At 32.8% G+C, this 16,965-nt stretch overlaps 2 protein-coding genes across 2 annotated transcripts; both read left to right on the forward strand.

The window, feature by feature from the left end:
- Positions 1,311-6,182, forward strand: LOC18603982 (DEAD-box ATP-dependent RNA helicase 20). The gene is made up of 10 exons (XM_007036264.2): positions 1,311-1,758; positions 1,866-2,449; positions 2,530-2,709; positions 2,805-2,966; positions 3,053-3,207; positions 3,760-3,852; positions 3,951-4,036; positions 4,113-4,339; positions 5,373-5,606; positions 5,710-6,182. The coding sequence occupies exons 1-10, from the start codon at positions 1,703-1,705 to the stop codon at positions 5,811-5,813; spliced, it is 1,881 nt and encodes a 626-aa protein (XP_007036326.2). The 5' UTR covers positions 1,311-1,702; the 3' UTR covers positions 5,814-6,182.
- LOC18603983 (60S ribosomal protein L27a-3) lies at positions 6,749-7,459 on the forward strand. The gene has a single exon (XM_007036266.2). The coding sequence runs from the start codon at positions 6,830-6,832 to the stop codon at positions 7,274-7,276; it is 447 nt and encodes a 148-aa protein (XP_007036328.1). The 5' UTR covers positions 6,749-6,829; the 3' UTR covers positions 7,277-7,459.

Here is a 16,965-nt window from a genome sequence, read left to right on the forward strand (position 1 = left end):
TTATAAGTTATAATTTTTGTTAAAACTATCATAAAAAGTAATTTTTTTAGAAAGTAATATTGTAATTATTTTTGACAAATGAGGATATTTTTGGAACAAAAATAAAATTTCTCTTATATTTTTAAAAGAAGAGAAGAAATTTTTTTTAAAATTTTGTTCTTAAAAAAAAAACTATTTTTTAAGAGTTTTTTAAAAAATCATGTTTAACCTGATTTTTACTTTTAAGAGATAGATAAATTAAAAATAAATTAAGTCAAACATGCACTTAATATTAAGTTGCACGGATCTAAAAATGCCTTATTGTATCATATATATTTGTTAACACATCAGAGTTTGAAAAAGAAAAATCTTCTCATAAAAAGAATTCATAAACAAACATAATTCTATACAAAAATTTATGAATATATATATATATATATATTTTTTTTAAATGAATAAATATAGAGTATAATTTTCCTAAACGTTTCTCTCGTCTCCCAAATCCAGTGTGAAGAACTGAGTACTAGAGTCGGGGATTCTTAAGATTGCAGCATGTCACAGCTTCCATGTGAATGTTGAATCCCAACTGGCAATGAGAGGTTCACCAATTCCCCCAATGATGTATATGAAAGGGATGTAACCTGTGGGCAAAACAACGCTCTATTATCAATATTTACGTTTATAAACCTTTCAAGATTTTTTAGCTGTTCGATGTTTTGAATCGTTTGACGTGATTAACAAATTACATTTCATTTTTCAAGCCATGTTTAAGCAATTTGGCAATAACTTAAAACAGATTCAATTCTCATTCTTAAGTGGAAGATAAGCTAAAATTTTGTGCATAAGCAAATAATTAAATTAATGTAAAAAGTAGTTGTTCATCCATTCTTTGAGAGAAGAAAGAAAGAACGCAAACATCTAACTTTACTATGATTCCTCCACCAGCAATAATTGAGAGAAGAATCCTTCAATTCCCAATGTCACTCTCTAAGCAACCACTACGCTTTGTTCCCTTTCACCTTTTTGTTGCTAGCCAAGATATGTCCATTTGGTTTTGCTTGATTAAAACAATTCGAAAACCATGCAAAGGGCCGCACTGTCACAAGGTAAGAGACCTTCAGAGGTCATTGTCTGATACCTGTCCTGCCATGATGCATGGGAATTAACCCCTAGACCTCTGTATGGGCTATACGTGGGATTTATTTGATCTTTCCCTGTTTCTTTGGATAATAAAATACAAATTTATCTCCTAATAAGGTTTTTCTAATCTTAACCAAATCTGTATCTAGGCCTTGTCTTTCTTTTCTTGTGGTACAGAAAAGAAGAAAAAGAAATTATGGGCTTTGCCTGGAAGAGTTGGAAGTTGCTATTTGCAAGTATTAATCAGTTCTAGGCATTTCTGTCCAGAGCCCATGAAGGAAAAGGATGTGACCAAACCCAGAGTCCGAGACCCAGAGGAGACATTGTGCTTGGGAATTTGGACTATCCCTCCTAATTCCAAACTCAATGTATAAATTCTGACATTTTTCCCTCCCAAGGTCCCTACATGGATAATTTGGGTAATTAGTTTTGCTTTGTCGAAGATTTTCTTTCATACCCATCTCTCCAAACCAGCGAAACCAAGTATTGATATTAACAGATTCAGAAAAAAAGTTTTTTTCTCTTATTTAATTGGTTTTTAAAAAAAAAATCTCTTTTTTCGTAAAGCTTTGTTACCGCTTCGATGAATCCTTACGACCGTAGATACGGCGACCCCGAATCTTACCGTCAGCGAAGGAGGTACTTCCGGCTGTTCCCCAGATCTATACCTGCCCCACCCGGCAAGATTGATAAATTATTTATTTGTTCCTATGATTTGCTGAGTTTTTTTTCTTTTTTTTTTGCAGTGATTTCATGGGCCAACCGCCTCCGGTAGGTCTACCAGCTATGGGCCCGGAAATGGTTCCGCCAGCTGGTGCTACCTCTTATCCCCGGGGTGGAAACGTTCCTTACGGAGGCCCACCGACTGCGCAGCCGCCGACTTTTCAGGGAAGAGTATCCGGAGCCGTCCCAGGTACAGGAAATTTCGATACGTACCCGAGCTTCCAACCAGTCGCGGGAAGATTAGAGATGGGCCGCGGTGGGGGCATGGGTAATGGTCATGTTGGAGACAGGAGAAGCGACGGGGCGAGAGGTCGTGGTGGCGGCTTCAGAGGTGGTGGAGGTGGTCGTGATGGCCGTGGTGGTGGTGGGAGGGGTTATGGGGGAAGGCACGGAGGGTCGTCTAGAGGGGATTTAGACAATGTTTCGCTTCCAAGGCAAAATTTTGGAAATTTGGTTCCTTTTGAGAAAAACTTTTATGTTGAGAGTCCTGCAGTTAGAGGAATGACAGAGCAAGAAGCTATGGTTTATCGTAAAACACGGGACATTACAGTTCAAGGACATGATGTTCCAAAGCCAACAAGGATGTTCCATGAAGCCAATTTTCCTGGTACATCTACATTGGATTGTTTCCAATTTTTTTGATCTAAATTTGATTTTATCTTATTTTATGTAATTTTTATGTGTTAGATTATTGCCTTGAGGTTATTGCTAGATTGGGTTTTGTTGAACCAACGCCAATTCAGGCTCAAGGGTGGCCTATGGCTTTGAAGGGTAGGGATTTAATTGGCATTGCTGAGACTGGTTCTGGTAAAACGCTGGCATATTTGCTGCCGGCATTGGTGCATGTTAATGCGCAGCCACGATTGGGTTAGTACTCATCATCAGTTCATGTGTTTTTTTAGGTTGTTGTGGTGTTCATTTGAATGCAATTGCTCGTTTTTTTTGTTTCTATAACTGTGTAGCGCATGGTGAGGGTCCTATTGTATTAATATTAGCACCTACGAGAGAGTTGGCTGTTCAGATTCAAGAAGAAGCTGCCAAGTTTGCGACTCATGCTAATATCAGAAGTACTTGCATCTATGGTGGTGCTCCTAAAGGACCACAAATTCGGGATCTTAAAAGAGGTATTTCTAATTCTCTCTGTGAAATGTATTCACCTTTATGGCATTGAGGTTACTCCAGTATTCAATTTAAGGTTTTCCTATGCTAGGTGTTGAGATTGTAATTGCTACACCTGGTCGACTGATAGACATGCTAGAAGCTCAACACACAAACTTGCAAAGAGTGACTTACCTTGTTCTGGATGAGGCTGATCGAATGTTGGATATGGGGTTTGAGCCTCAAATAAGAAAAATTGTTGCTCAGGTAGCTCTATTTGTTGTCAAGTTGTCTTCTTTTAGATTATTGTCCGTTGTACATTTGTACATCAGTTCTGTAAGCTTGGTATAACTTTATTCTATATTAAGCAATGTAGTAGCAAAATGTTATTTATTGCATACATGGTACTTGCATATTGCAGAAGGCATACTTATTGGCATTGAATTCTGAAAATATGTTAGAAAATGCATAAGTCAATGATATAGTTGTCAAAAAGTAGTTTAAACTGGTGAAGCAGAGTAATTGCTCGTTTACACTGAATGATGGCAATGCTTTTAGCCACATTCAGATGTGCTAATGTTTCCATTATTCAATTTAGAACAAAGGTGTATGTTTTAAATTAATTGTGATTCTTGATGTCTGCTTTAGACCAAAGTGGCATCTTTTGTGCCAAGGCTGTTGCATTTTAGTTAATTTCATCCAGTTATCTTGTGTTGTTTAGACTGCTAGTCTTTTTGAGTAATATTTCTGCATCACAATCCTGTCAAAAGAAAATGCTTTGGATCTTTATGTGACCATTTTGGTTTTATCCATAATCAGATTCGGCCTGACAGGCAAACATTGTACTGGAGTGCAACATGGCCAAGGGAGGTTGAGTCTCTAGCAAGGCAGTTTTTACGCAATCCATATAAGGTTTTGAGATGAAGTTGTTAAGGCATCTATGTTTGGATACGTTGATATATTTTTTGAGGTGCTCATGCTTATTCAGTTCCAAAATTGTTGATGTTTAGGTTATAATTGGATCACCTGATCTTAAAGCAAACCAATCTATAAACCAAGTTGTTGAAGTCGTAACAGAGCTGGAAAAGTACAACAGGTTTGTCTCTGCAACTTGTTTTAGGGAAAGTTTTATTTTGTATTGTGATATTAATGGTTGATCTCTCTCTGTGCAGGCTAATCAAATTGCTCAAGGAAGTGATGGATGGGAATCGAATACTCATATTCATGGAGACAAAGAAGGGATGCGACCAAGTTACTAGGCAGCTGAGAATGGATGGATGGCCTGCTCTATCCATCCATGGTGATAAAAACCAGTCTGAAAGAGATTGGGTCCTGGCTGAATTTAAGAGTGGCAGAAGTCCCATAATGACTGCTACTGATGTGGCTGCACGGGGTCTTGGTAGGATCACTGTGTGTTCGGAGTCTTAGTATATTCATGTAGGTCTTGAAATGGTGAAGATAAGCGAGTCTGCCAGCTGCTCTCCAGTTTCCTGAGAAAATAATTTGTGGCTTAGGTGCAAAGGAGGTGCCATGATGTGCATAAAGAATCTGTGAACATATATATCTTTTAACTCATAAGCATGATCCTCCACTTAAAGGGAATTATGAGTTGGATTGAGGAACATAGTGGTTTCTCATATTCATTAGATGTACCCTAATATAATTGGCTACTACCTTATGCTTATAGCTCATGTTACATGGACACAGGGAGCACAGTTTGCCTATCTAGCTGAGCCAGTAATCTATAATTTGGGTGGTGTACTGTGAAAACACAGGCTGATCTGTTCCTTTGTTCAGAAAATTTGTATTTCCTGATTTTAAGTTTGGGGAAAAGAAAATTAGAAAGCTCTCTTATGTGAGGTTATGTATTTGCTTAAATTGTCTGAATTGGCATGGCTCCTATAATCAAGTGTCTAAGTAACATAGCTGAAGCTGAAGTTAGTGTCACCCACCCACGGTTATGGAGCTGGTTTGTTGTGGCAGCCTGGTTGACTCACATTTGCTTATATTCCCTGATTGGATACGAAAATGGTGGTGGTGAAGCTGCTCCTTATCCCTGCAAGGTTAAGGTGGGCACATTTATCTAATGAATGTGTTATCTTAATATTGATCATTTGGATCTTAGGGTGCAGGGATAAGGGAGGTTTTGAAACTTTCTAGGGTTCTTAATGTATTGAACCTGCTTAGTGAAAGAATATTGCATGTAATTTAAAGTTTAAGTGATCTTCACTGATCATTTGATCTAGCGTTAGAAACAATGTCAACCTGAGAAGCTGGCTGTTGTAATTGATTTCAAGCAGATCTCTTACATGGCCAGCCAGAGAGCTGTGCTTGAGTTACTTAGTTTTTCTTGGAGCCTTAAATTTCTCCCAGCTTTATCTTTGTCTTGACCCTGTAGATCTTTTGTTCTGATTTTCCTTTGTTTGCTGTAGATGTAAAGGACATAAAGTGTGTGATCAACTATGATTTTCCTTCCAGCCTGGAGGATTATGTACATAGGATTGGTCGAACTGGTCGAGCAGGGGCTAAGGGAACTGCTTTTACCTTCTTCACGCAGGCAAATGCAAAGTATGCTAGGGACCTTATCAAGCTCCTGCAAGATGCAGGGCAGGTTGTCTCTCCTGCATTATCTACATTGGCCCGCTCTGCTGCTTCAAGTTTTGGAGGTAATACTTTGTTTAGGAAACTGTTGGCAAAAGTAAATGAATGACTGAATAAGACTTTCTGGATTTAACCTTGGATAATCAACACTTTTCCTTTCGTTTTTAGGTTCCAGGGGAAACTTCCGCTCCAGAGGACGTGGAGGTTACGGTAATCGTTCTTCGATATCAGGATCAAATACAATACCTCTTGGTGCAAGGAGGCCTTGGTAGATTGCATCTATGTGTTTCTTGCAAGTACCTGTGTCTATGTCCAACATATATCCGACAGACATGGATACGGAGGTACAACCCTCCAAATATACGGAAAAACTTAAAACTTGAGCGTACCTGTCTCGGACACATATCCGAATCTGACACTCATCCCCAAATCCAAGTACCATAGGTTTGCATAGTGTTGCTGCTGCTATGAGCCCTGATATCCAGGAGATTGTTTTACAGTGTTCTGTGTAGGATAATGTTTTACAGATTCATATGAAAGTGAATGGAAATGTTAGTTTGGCATATCAGTTGTGCCTGTCTTACTTATTTTGTCCATATACCAAGATGATTAATAAGAGAAAAACTGCAAATTTATTCTTTTTTTAAAGTTTAAAATCTGGCCATTGCAGCCTAAGGTCTCCATCCCCAACCATTCTACAGACAGCACAAGCAATCAGAGCAAAGATTCTTTATATTTTCGGAGTTGGAAGAGTAAAGAATTAAGCTTCCTCTTATCAGACTTATCACAAGTTAATCTAAGAATAAATAAATATTACTCTTTCCATTTCGTTGTACGTCACACGAATTCAGTTTTGATCATTTTTTTAAAATAAAATTAAAGTTTTAATAAATATGGTTTGAAATCATAATTTACAAGTTTTATCTTCAAAAATTTTATAATTTATTTAAATTTTTAATAATCAAAATTAAATTTTACTTTAATTAAAAAATTAATGAAAGATAAATATAATGAGGCATAAATATAATAATTTTTTCAGATGGAAAATGAATTTACCAAAGGCCGAAGGAGCGGTAGAACTAGAGAAGATGAAGACCAGGCCCAGCCCAGAAACACACTGTTCTGAGCAGGAAAACTGGGAATATTGATTTGTAAGGACAAATAGGTAAATTCACACTGCCAGACTCCTCTATATATTCCACAAAAACCCTAATTCCAATCCCTTGCGCCACTCCTCCTTTCTTTCTGAAGCAGCTGCCTCAAAGCGAGACATACCCAGAACCAGGAAATGACGACCCGTTTCAAGAAGCACCGGAAGAAGAGAGGCCACGTGAGCGCGGGCCATGGTCGTATCGGCAAGCACAGGAAGCATCCCGGAGGTCGCGGTAACGCCGGAGGCATGCATCACCATCGGATCCTCTTCGACAAGTACCATCCGGGTTACTTTGGTAAGGTCGGTATGCGTTACTTCCACAAGCTTCGCAACAAGTTCTACTGCCCCATCGTCAACATCGACAAGCTTTGGTCTATGGTCCCTCAAGATGTTAAAGACAAGGCCAAGTGTTCCAAGGACTCTGCCCCTTTGATCGATGTTACCCAGTTCGGTTACTTTAAGGTTTTGGGTAAGGGTGTTTTGCCTGAGAATCAGCCTATTGTTGTCAAAGCCAAGCTTGTTTCTAAGACTGCTGAGAAGAAGATTAAGGAGGCTGGTGGGGCTGTTGTGCTTACTGCTTAGGCTTTTTGAATAATTTTTGAAGATGTTTTAGGGTGGACTCGTAGTTATTTTTTTCACTCTTAATGTTATTATTAGTACTTAAGTGTCATTTCGTTTTGAGTTTTGATTTGCAATGAACTTGTTTACTGATATATGGATCCATTTCCTTTTTTGTTATTCAGCATCATGATGCATTTTCATTTAGTTATTATTAGTACTTTATTTGGTTGGCTGATAGAATTATTTTTACTTGTATGACGCTGTGTGGGTAATTGTGATTTTAGTTGAAATGCTGACACCATCTGTTTAGTTATTTATTTCCGTGTCTTGATGGAGAATTATGTGGAATTGTTCTAGTAGTATTACAGGTGTTTATGGTTTTTGTTGATTTGGATGTCTGAAATCTTGTGCTTTGGAAGCTGTAGCAATATTTTGGGAATAGTTATGGTTCTTTTGTTTAAGGGCATTAGCTTATTTTCTCTGCAACATTGCTTGTTATGGGAGATATGGAATTGTATGCAATATTGATACCATTAGAACTTAGAAAACATTTGTTTGGTATCAAGTGCAGAGCTATTTCTTTAATAGAATGATAGAAAACATGAATGAAATTTCAATGACAACGATCACGGCTAATTATGTTGGAACCAGTTTGATAATTTTGTTAAGATTTGGTTTTAGTAGTCTAGAATTGCTTCTCATGGCTGTTTTGCGCTTTTGCTTTTCCTTGGGCCTTTAGAAAAGTCTTTTACTTTTAAAGCTAATTAGACCTTGATAATCTTTAGATGAATAAATGAGATTTGTAGTTTCAGTTGAGTTTGATGTCCCTTAACCATTCTGAGACAAAAATACTTCTAAGTTCATTTCTGTTATTGAGAAAGCATGGCTTTGTGTAAATGCCCCTTCTCCAATGGCTCAGTAATGATTAATGGATGATGCTATATTTTATTTGTGCCATATTTATGGAAGAACACACTACATGATGAGGGAAGAGAGGGTGAAAATGTTGTTGGCATGTATTTTTAGGCACAACAAAACTAGTCATGTAGATATTGGGAGGGTTGATGGGGGTCACTGACTCACTGGTCAGGGCAGCTCTTATAACCAATGAGTTAATACCTACAAATTTCAATAGCATTCCCCTTCTCTCAGTGTATATGTTTTACCATGAGAATGCCATGACAAAAGATCATGTAATAGGCAAAAAATTCCCAGAATGAAAGACCCCGGATGAATATATTTTAACACTACTCGAGCCTAGAAAGTGCCCATTCTGTTCTACTGCTAGTGTCCATGGATAGCATTAGGGTATCACTTTTTGAACAAGAGTAGGCTAAAGCATGAGCAAGGCCCTGGCCCATGGACAGCAAGCTGAATCTTTCGTTCGATTTGGGCACCCTTGACCCAAAACCAATGAGCACGTAATATGGAAAGCCGAAAAGCAAACCCTTATCTCTTCCCAGTTACAACCATGAAATACCAATTGATTTGGTCACTCTTTTTCAGAAACAGTCGTTATTACGTACACGAAGAGAAGTTCCAGCTAAGTGCCTTGGGACCCTGGTGGAATCCACCTTCAAGAATGGGTAGATGGGTGAGCTTTCCTTTGCCTGTTTGAGCAAAGTTGGGTGTGTATCGCAAATTGGAGGAGCCCAAGTCTTTTCCTTCTTCTTCTCCTTCTTCTTTCTTCTTCTTGCTTCTTAAATTATCACTAGGAAATGAGCCAATGACTAAGCTAAAAATTTACAGAGTGTTTGAAAAGCATGTATCATAATGGATTTCTAAGTAGACCATCATTATTAATCATTATTGGAAAAAGAAAATTTTTCATGAGATTAATCATAGGAATTTCATGACTAATAATGCTTTTCAATCCCTGTCTTTGTCCATAACCTAAACAATTTGTAACCTAGTCAAATAATTGACTTCCATTACCAAACAAATGATGAGATGAACAAATTTTCTTTCCCCCAAATCCTCTGGTAGGACCCTAAGTTCAGTCTCCTTTTCAACCTTTTTTTTCTCTTTTTTCTGCTGTAATTCCTTTTGTTTTCTAGTAGAGGAGAGTATTGCAAGCTACATTTCATGTACAAGATTTGGATTAATTACGTATTTGGTACCTAGATTATAGTGACATGATCGATTTTGTATTTCATAAAAAATTAACAAGTACTCAAATAAAATCTAAAACCAAAAAAAAAAAAGTTTGAGGGGAAGAAGGAAATAAGTTGAGACATGGGTTGTAATTTTCTTGGCCAGAATAGGGAAGATAGAAATGGGATGGCACAGAGGGATTTGACAAAACCACTCAAATCATGGTTTTAGGAATGGTTATGAGTCAACTACAACAGTTCTTTGAACCAGAAAAGGTTTTGTCAGGAAGGAGGAACAGAACAAGGAACAAGAACACCACTTCATGTTGTTTTTTGGATTCACAGTGTTAGCAATTTTGTTGTCACTTGCCAGCCCACTTTGGGGAATCATCTCTTCTTATCTACTTTGCTGGAAGCCTGTTGCCTTTGCCCTCTCTTCAGATGCTTTTCTAATGTTACTCAGACCCTACTTTCTTGTAAGTATATATGGCCTTGTACCATAGCAAATTTCTTAAGAAATAAAACCATTGGACTCTAATTTAATCATAAGTAAAGTTTAGGGGCTCAATTAAGCAAAGTGAAAAAATTTGAAGGGCTTATTTGATATTTTAACTACAAAAAAAATTAAAATTAAAAAGTACATGCTAAAGGCAAGTGACAAAATTATGACAAATAGAGCCTTAAGTGGTCAAAGTGATCAACAAAGTCACTAATGAATGTTTGTTCTGTCATGTCCAACTTAATTAACTTGAGCCAATTGTACTCTTTTGTAAGCACATTAGTCTTTACTTACAATTTTCATCAAAGAAAATATGTATATGCGCATGTCACGTCCGTCCGACGTCTCGAAAAAAATAATTAATGTCAAATTGGACAAAAATAGGAAAATTTTAAAAAAACATATAAACGTGGATGTTTCATATCTCATTAAGTCAATTTTTTAAAATAATGTGACATGTACACTTCAAATATTCCTCATTATGTAAGCTATGAACTTGGGCATGTTATACAATCTATGAAATTTCATCTCACGTTTATTCCATGTGTTATTTCTTTCAAAAATAATATCATCAATAACGCGGTGAAGAATAAAGTAATTAATTATTTTTCAATTCTCTTACCCCAATAAAAGAAAAAGATAAACTTCACGTACGTCTTTTATAATTTCGATTTTTTCCACATTATATCTTATAGTTTCTTTTTGTCTAATTAGCACCATGTCATCCTACAAATATTTTTTATTTTTAAAAGATTAAACTATTAATTTTATCTAATAAATTAATAATCTATATATATATATAGATGGAGTATGGCATTATATACAATTCTTTATTGGGCTTAGAATGCCAGCAAATGACAGGGTAGAATGATACATGATGCTGGCAACAAGCATGGAACATACCCAAGCGTTTGGTGGAGATGAATTCATTGATCCAAATATGGCTTTGGACACATAGATTTTCCAAGTGCAAAAAAGGGACTCACTTCAAAAGTATACAAAAAAACAAAACACAAATGCTTTAATTATTCAGATGAAAACAATGCTGCTGAACTGTAAAGTATATTGCCCCTTTTCTTATTTTTATATTAATAACATAATTATTCTCAGCCCTTGGTTGCAGCTGGATTTCCCTTTCCTTTCCCTCAGGAACCCTTTTTTTTGTTCTTTAGTACATTTCGTATCCTTGTGGGTTGGGGCTGCTGTCTGCTTTTTAGTCAGTTTTGTTAATCTTTTTTGTCACTTCTTTCCTAGTGGCTTCAAATCCATTTCTGATAAGTATTCCTTCTTTTTTTTCTACTCAAATAAAAGGATATTTATATGTATCGTGACAATAAATATCTTATAATCAGAGATCTTACATTATTCGATTTAGTTCAATAGAATTAAAGTATCTTATAATCAGATTCAAATAAGGTTTAGATAATAAAATTATTACCCCTCACAGAACCGGGTAGTGATTTTAGGATACTTAATACTCGGATTCAACTATAAATAGTATTTTTTTAATTTAAATTTTAGTTTTTTTTATATATATCTTCTTATTTGTAAATTTCTTATAATTAATATGATACTTACTAAAATTTATTTTTTATAAGAATTAATTTTATTTTTTAAATTTAATTATACATTAATAATATACATAAAAATCGATTTTCAAATTATTTTTTATTTCAAGTGTGGATTCGAGTTTTGATTTTTTTTCAAATATAAATAATTTGAGTTCAGGTATTAAGTATTTATTTTTAATCGAATTCAAGTAAAATATGAATAATTAAGTTTTAATAAAGTTTAAATTTAATTAACTCAAAATTAACGGATATTTTACTTGTTGTCAATCCATAAAGAAAAACAAGAGTAATGGTGGTATTAATACTAGTAAAGTATTAATAAATTTCTTATAGGGGAATAGATTGGAATTGACTGTTCTTGTTGGGGTGCTAATACTCGCAATGGTGGTGTAGTAGGGTCCATTGAGGATAATGGGATTTTGATGTTTTCAGATATATATATATATTTCATAGTGGTTATCACTCTGTGGACAGCGTGCACATTCAAATAATAATGGAAAGGTCACCCTCCTCTTAATAAATCCATTCCTTTACTTTGCATTTTCTTTTATTATTATTATTCTATTTTTAATTGGAAAATGGAAAGTATATTTGGAATTTTTTTTTTTATAAGACATAGCAAATAACAAATCTAGTTGTCACATCCACTATAAGAATTGCATACCAACCCAAAACTTCAATCCGTAGATTTCGATATTATATTCTCGACAATTATATTTTCGACAATCATTTCACAATAATTACCTTATATTATAAAGCAGTAAATGAGATTTATGAGATAATACGTAAAAGATTATTTTTCATTATGTAATTCAAAACATTTATAAAAAAAAATGGTTTATTATATTTAATTATGTGAGAGAGTTTTTATTTTTTTATAATTTGTAAAAAAAAATTAATTTGTATTAACTTTAACGAAAAATTAATTGTCATTAAATTCAATGTCAATTGATATTTTTTTCTCTACGTGACATGTGATGTAGTCACATTGCAGGTGACATGCTTTCATAATAATTGATATATGACAATGGACATGATTATGTGATCACATCAACTATCACAATGTCACGTTATTAAGTCATATCGAATGTATCGTGGATAGAAAATGTCAATTAAGATTAAGTCTTATTTTTCGAGTCATATTATATGTAACGTGGATAGAAAATACTAGTTGAAATTAGATCTTTATTTTCCATTACTGAGATTAGGTTTTATGTTTCGAGTCATATCACATCTCATATAGATAGAAAATACTAGTTGAGATCAGGTCTTATTTTCCATTATTGAGATTAGATTTTATTTCTCGAGTCATATTATATATCACATGAATAGAAAATGTCAATTGAAATTAAGTCTTATTTTCCGTTACTGAGATTAGGTCTTATTTTCCGTTAACATTAAAGGCCTGTATAGGTACAAATAAAGGATAAATTCAAAATTATTTAAAAAAAAAAGAAAAAAGAAAGAACAAGTTTTAAAATAATTTGCCTACTTTATTGGCATTCAAAATTATTTTCATTGAAGTATCTATTTTCAATTATTTCATGTGTGTCGTAGGCTTGTAGCCTATGAATTTTAATACAATACTATGGTTGTAATTGTAGAAATTATTTTAATTTTGACACGTCACAATAAGATGTAACATGCCAAAAACACTATTAAATTAATGTTATTTTTTTTTACATGCATGTGTCATGTAAAACATGGGCGACCGCATTTCATATTAGAAGATAATCAACATTTATATTATGAAAAGATTTTCAAATTATAATACAAAATACATACACTAAAATCGAAACTTTTACCTTAATCTCCGTAAAAGTAAAAATATAAACAAAATTTTACAGATGGAGGAAGTATATAAGATTTTTTTACGGAGGAAGTATATACACTACCATTTAACCACGTAGTGCCATCAGATAGACTTGAATAATTAATCACTTAATATTACAAAAAATTAGGGACGGGTAAGTATATAGTATTATTTTAAGGATGTATTTATTAACGAGATGATAATATTTACTTCATCGAGAGTGTGTAGAATCTGTTTACCGACAATTTATCAAATATAAACATTAACTTTAATTATTGGACTAATTTTCAAAGATTAGCATTGTGGAGGTAGGTGAGGTAGGTGACTCAGCTCTGATTAAAGCAAAACAATAATAAAACATCATTATCAAGTGGATGGCTAGATGCCCAATTGCCCTTCACCACAACCAAAAAAAAATTAATTATATATATTTAATTAATTAAAAATCATGTTTAAGACATTCTGCATCACTTTCATAATCTATATAGTATATATGGATGCATTGATATTGTCATTTCAACTTTGATAAGTGAGTTTATAATATTATTACTATTTTTTTAAAATTTAAGATTCTTCACATTGACAAGAACTTTGACCTGTTGATGCCGATTCCAACATTGGTAAAATTTTAATATTAATTTTAGATTCTACATACAGATAAAGATGAGTCCACTAAAAAGTGTAGGTTATAATTTTAATTGAATAGTTTTTTTTTTATATATAGAAGCATATGAAGAACAATGCAAGATCCTTCTCCAAAACAAATCCTTTTTTTAAATTTAAGAACAAATAGAATCATATCTAAATGATCTACCCATTACATCTTTATATATATAATATATATTATGATGATATGGAAAAAATATAAAAATCAAATATATTTGAAAAAATATATGCACAAATCAATTTAAAGATTTTTTTTTGTTAAAATTAAAATCTTATAATATTTGATGATTTTTAATTGAAATGTTGTGAAAATAATTTATAATATATGTTGGTGCAGATGGGATTTAGATGGAATTCAAGAAACTGGTAAAATTGACTTTAAGACGAGCCTTTCAGTAGATATTATCTTTAAAACTTATTTCGTTCCCATCACTCGGTATATAAAAAGGAAATAATGCGAATAGCCTTAGAGATATAATGAAGTGAACGTTTAACTTCGTCTTGCACTTTACGAGAGTAGATCGCTAGATACACTCCGATGGTTTAGAAAGTTGTTTGGCCTTAAAGCTTACTTTCTGCAGTAACTAGATTATAAGGAATTTGGACGTTTTTGTAATTGATGGGAATTTAAGTGTTTATGTTGATAGAACACAATACTTTCCTTGCTCTAGATTTTTTTGTTTTGTTTTTGATATGATGTCTCAAAATGGTTGGCAACAAACCCTTTATATAGACTTGCAAGTGTCTCTTCTTCAAGGACATAATCTTTTCATTAAGTAACTATTTTGTTTAAAAAGTATATTTACATTTTGCCAGACACAATTTTTTGATAAAGGTATTATTTCAATAATCATTTTATGAAAAGACAACTATTTATTCCACAAAATATAATTTTTGAGTTATAATTTGAAATAATAACTTTTCATATTTAACTTTTGAGCTATGTTATATTTTCAATTTGTCTCATAACTTTTAGATGTTATTTATCAAGAGACATAATCATTCACATGAAAACTTGCCTATAATTCAATAGACACACTATGTTACTTTATGTGACATAACTTTTAAACTAAAATAACTTTTCATTATGTAACATAATCTTTGATTTTGAAAATACACAAACAATATAAATATTAATTTTAAGAGTTTTTGGTGTCTTAGAAAACAAAATAAGTAGTATATAAAGCATATGGAGAATAATTCAAGATACTTCTCCAAAACAAAATCATTTTATGTTGAATAAAAATAGATCCATATAATTGTGGAAATATAACTTATTCCGATTACATTAGTAAAAGTTTTCTTTCTTGAACTCTCTCGAATTCCTAAAATTTAAGGTGTAAAAGTCGTGGATAAGTTCATGAATGACTCTAGTGAACGTCATCACATACGAGAAGATCAAAATATAAATCTTTAAAATTTCATTAAATAAGTATTGATAAGTCGACCTCTAAAACTCACACTAGAAGCAGGGTAGATAATTGTAAACCTATTAATTTGGCTTTAATTAATGATAAGAACATGTAATAGGCTTAGGAAGAAAGAAAGAAGAAAAGTGTACCCAACTAATTAATTACCCAAAAGAAAATTAAAAAAAAAAAAGTCAAAGATGAAAAAGAAAACGATATTTGAATCTCACAAATTTCTCCCTCGTGGAAAAGAGGGAGCTTGTCTTTTAATTACGAAAAGTCAATAATAATACAAAAAAAGGGGGAAAAGGACTTTGAATTATTTGATAATTGATATTTCATTGCCCCTAAAAAAATAAAAAATAAAAATAAAAAGAAGTTTGACTGCAAAATTTGGTCTCGTGATGAAATGATTATATTGTTATAACGGCAAGTACTCAACAAAGTCTCATTCATTGGGTTTTCGATTTTTACATTTTATCTCTTTGAGCACTCCAAGGTGAGCATTTAAATCGGTTGATTGGTTTTAAAATTTTTAAAAATTAAATTAATTAATTTTTTAAAAAGGATAATGGGTGAATTAGGTTGATTTAATTTTAAAAATTAAATTAATTGAACTCTTTTAAAAAATAATCAAATTATAATAAAAATAAAAAATAACCAAAATCAATTTCTATTGATTGATTTCATTAATTCAGTTTTTGAAATTTTAATTCTTTTCTTTTTCTTTTACTCGAAGTTTATAGTACAATTATATATTTTGTAAATTGTAGATCTACATTGAATTGGTAAACATATTTTTCTTGATTTTTTTAAAACAATATTCTTGGTCTTTCTCTAGTTAATAAACAACAATTCATACTTTTTTAATATTTATATTTTAATCCACCTCACAATTAACGTGCAATGACTTCATAAACACGTCTCCAAACAATTATAAATAAGAAAAATTAAATCTTGAATTACTATAAGTTAATAAGAAAAAATTATTACTTTATTGTAGAAGTTCTAAGCTAAAAAAAATCATAAATTATTTTTAAAAATAGAAAAGTAGACACGTATTTTTTTTATTTATTAAAGGACTAGACATATTAATGGAAAAAGACCCCCTTATAAAAAGTTGGTGGCCAATCAAATTCTCTTGTAATAATTCCCACATCAAAGGCCAATCTCATTGATAAATGGTAGCTTCTAGAAATGATAGTGGGTATTTAATTTCCTATTGTCAAGAGTTATCCGGCTCGATTGTATAGAGTTAAGGTATCTTATATTCAAATTTGAAACGAGTTTGACTAGAATGTTTGTTTTTCATCTCAAGTTCAGATAGGGTACAATATCACTTATTGGATAATCAATATTCGAAGTCAATTATTTTTTCCAGAATGATGTCAAGTACTTGTACCCTAAACCTATTGATGTATATACCTTATAAATGTTTGTAAGGATAATCAAACATCAACAACTCACCTTTACAAACTAATAACTTTGCCAATTTAACTAAAAAACTGAATATTTGATAAGTTCATTTAATGAGTAGATTTATCTAATCTGATTAACTAAAAAATCGAATATTTAATGAGTCCATCTAACAGTGGACTCATCTAATCTGATTAACTAAAATACTGAATATTTAATAAGTTCATTTCAAGAGTAGACTTA

The sequence above is a fragment of the Theobroma cacao genome, chromosome 3 (genome assembly GCF_000208745.1).
Source record: "Theobroma cacao cultivar B97-61/B2 chromosome 3, Criollo_cocoa_genome_V2, whole genome shotgun sequence".
Lineage (NCBI taxonomy): Eukaryota > Viridiplantae > Streptophyta > Magnoliopsida > Malvales > Malvaceae > Theobroma > Theobroma cacao.

Bases quoted from the DNA above. Each gene is read 5' to 3' on its own strand.
- LOC18603982 (XM_007036264.2), top strand. From the start codon at position 1,703: ATGAATCCTTACGACCGTAGATACGGCGACCCCGAATCTTACCGTCAG. The intron at 1,759-1,865 runs GTACTTCCGGCT...TTTTTTTTGCAG, and splicing joins TCTTACCGTCAGCGAAGGAG to TGATTTCATGGGCCAACCGC. The intron at 4,037-4,112 runs GTTTGTCTCTGC...CTCTCTGTGCAG, and splicing joins GAGCTGGAAAAGTACAACAG to GCTAATCAAATTGCTCAAGG.
- LOC18603983 (XM_007036266.2), top strand. From the start codon at position 6,830: ATGACGACCCGTTTCAAGAAGCACCGGAAGAAGAGAGGCCACGTGAGC.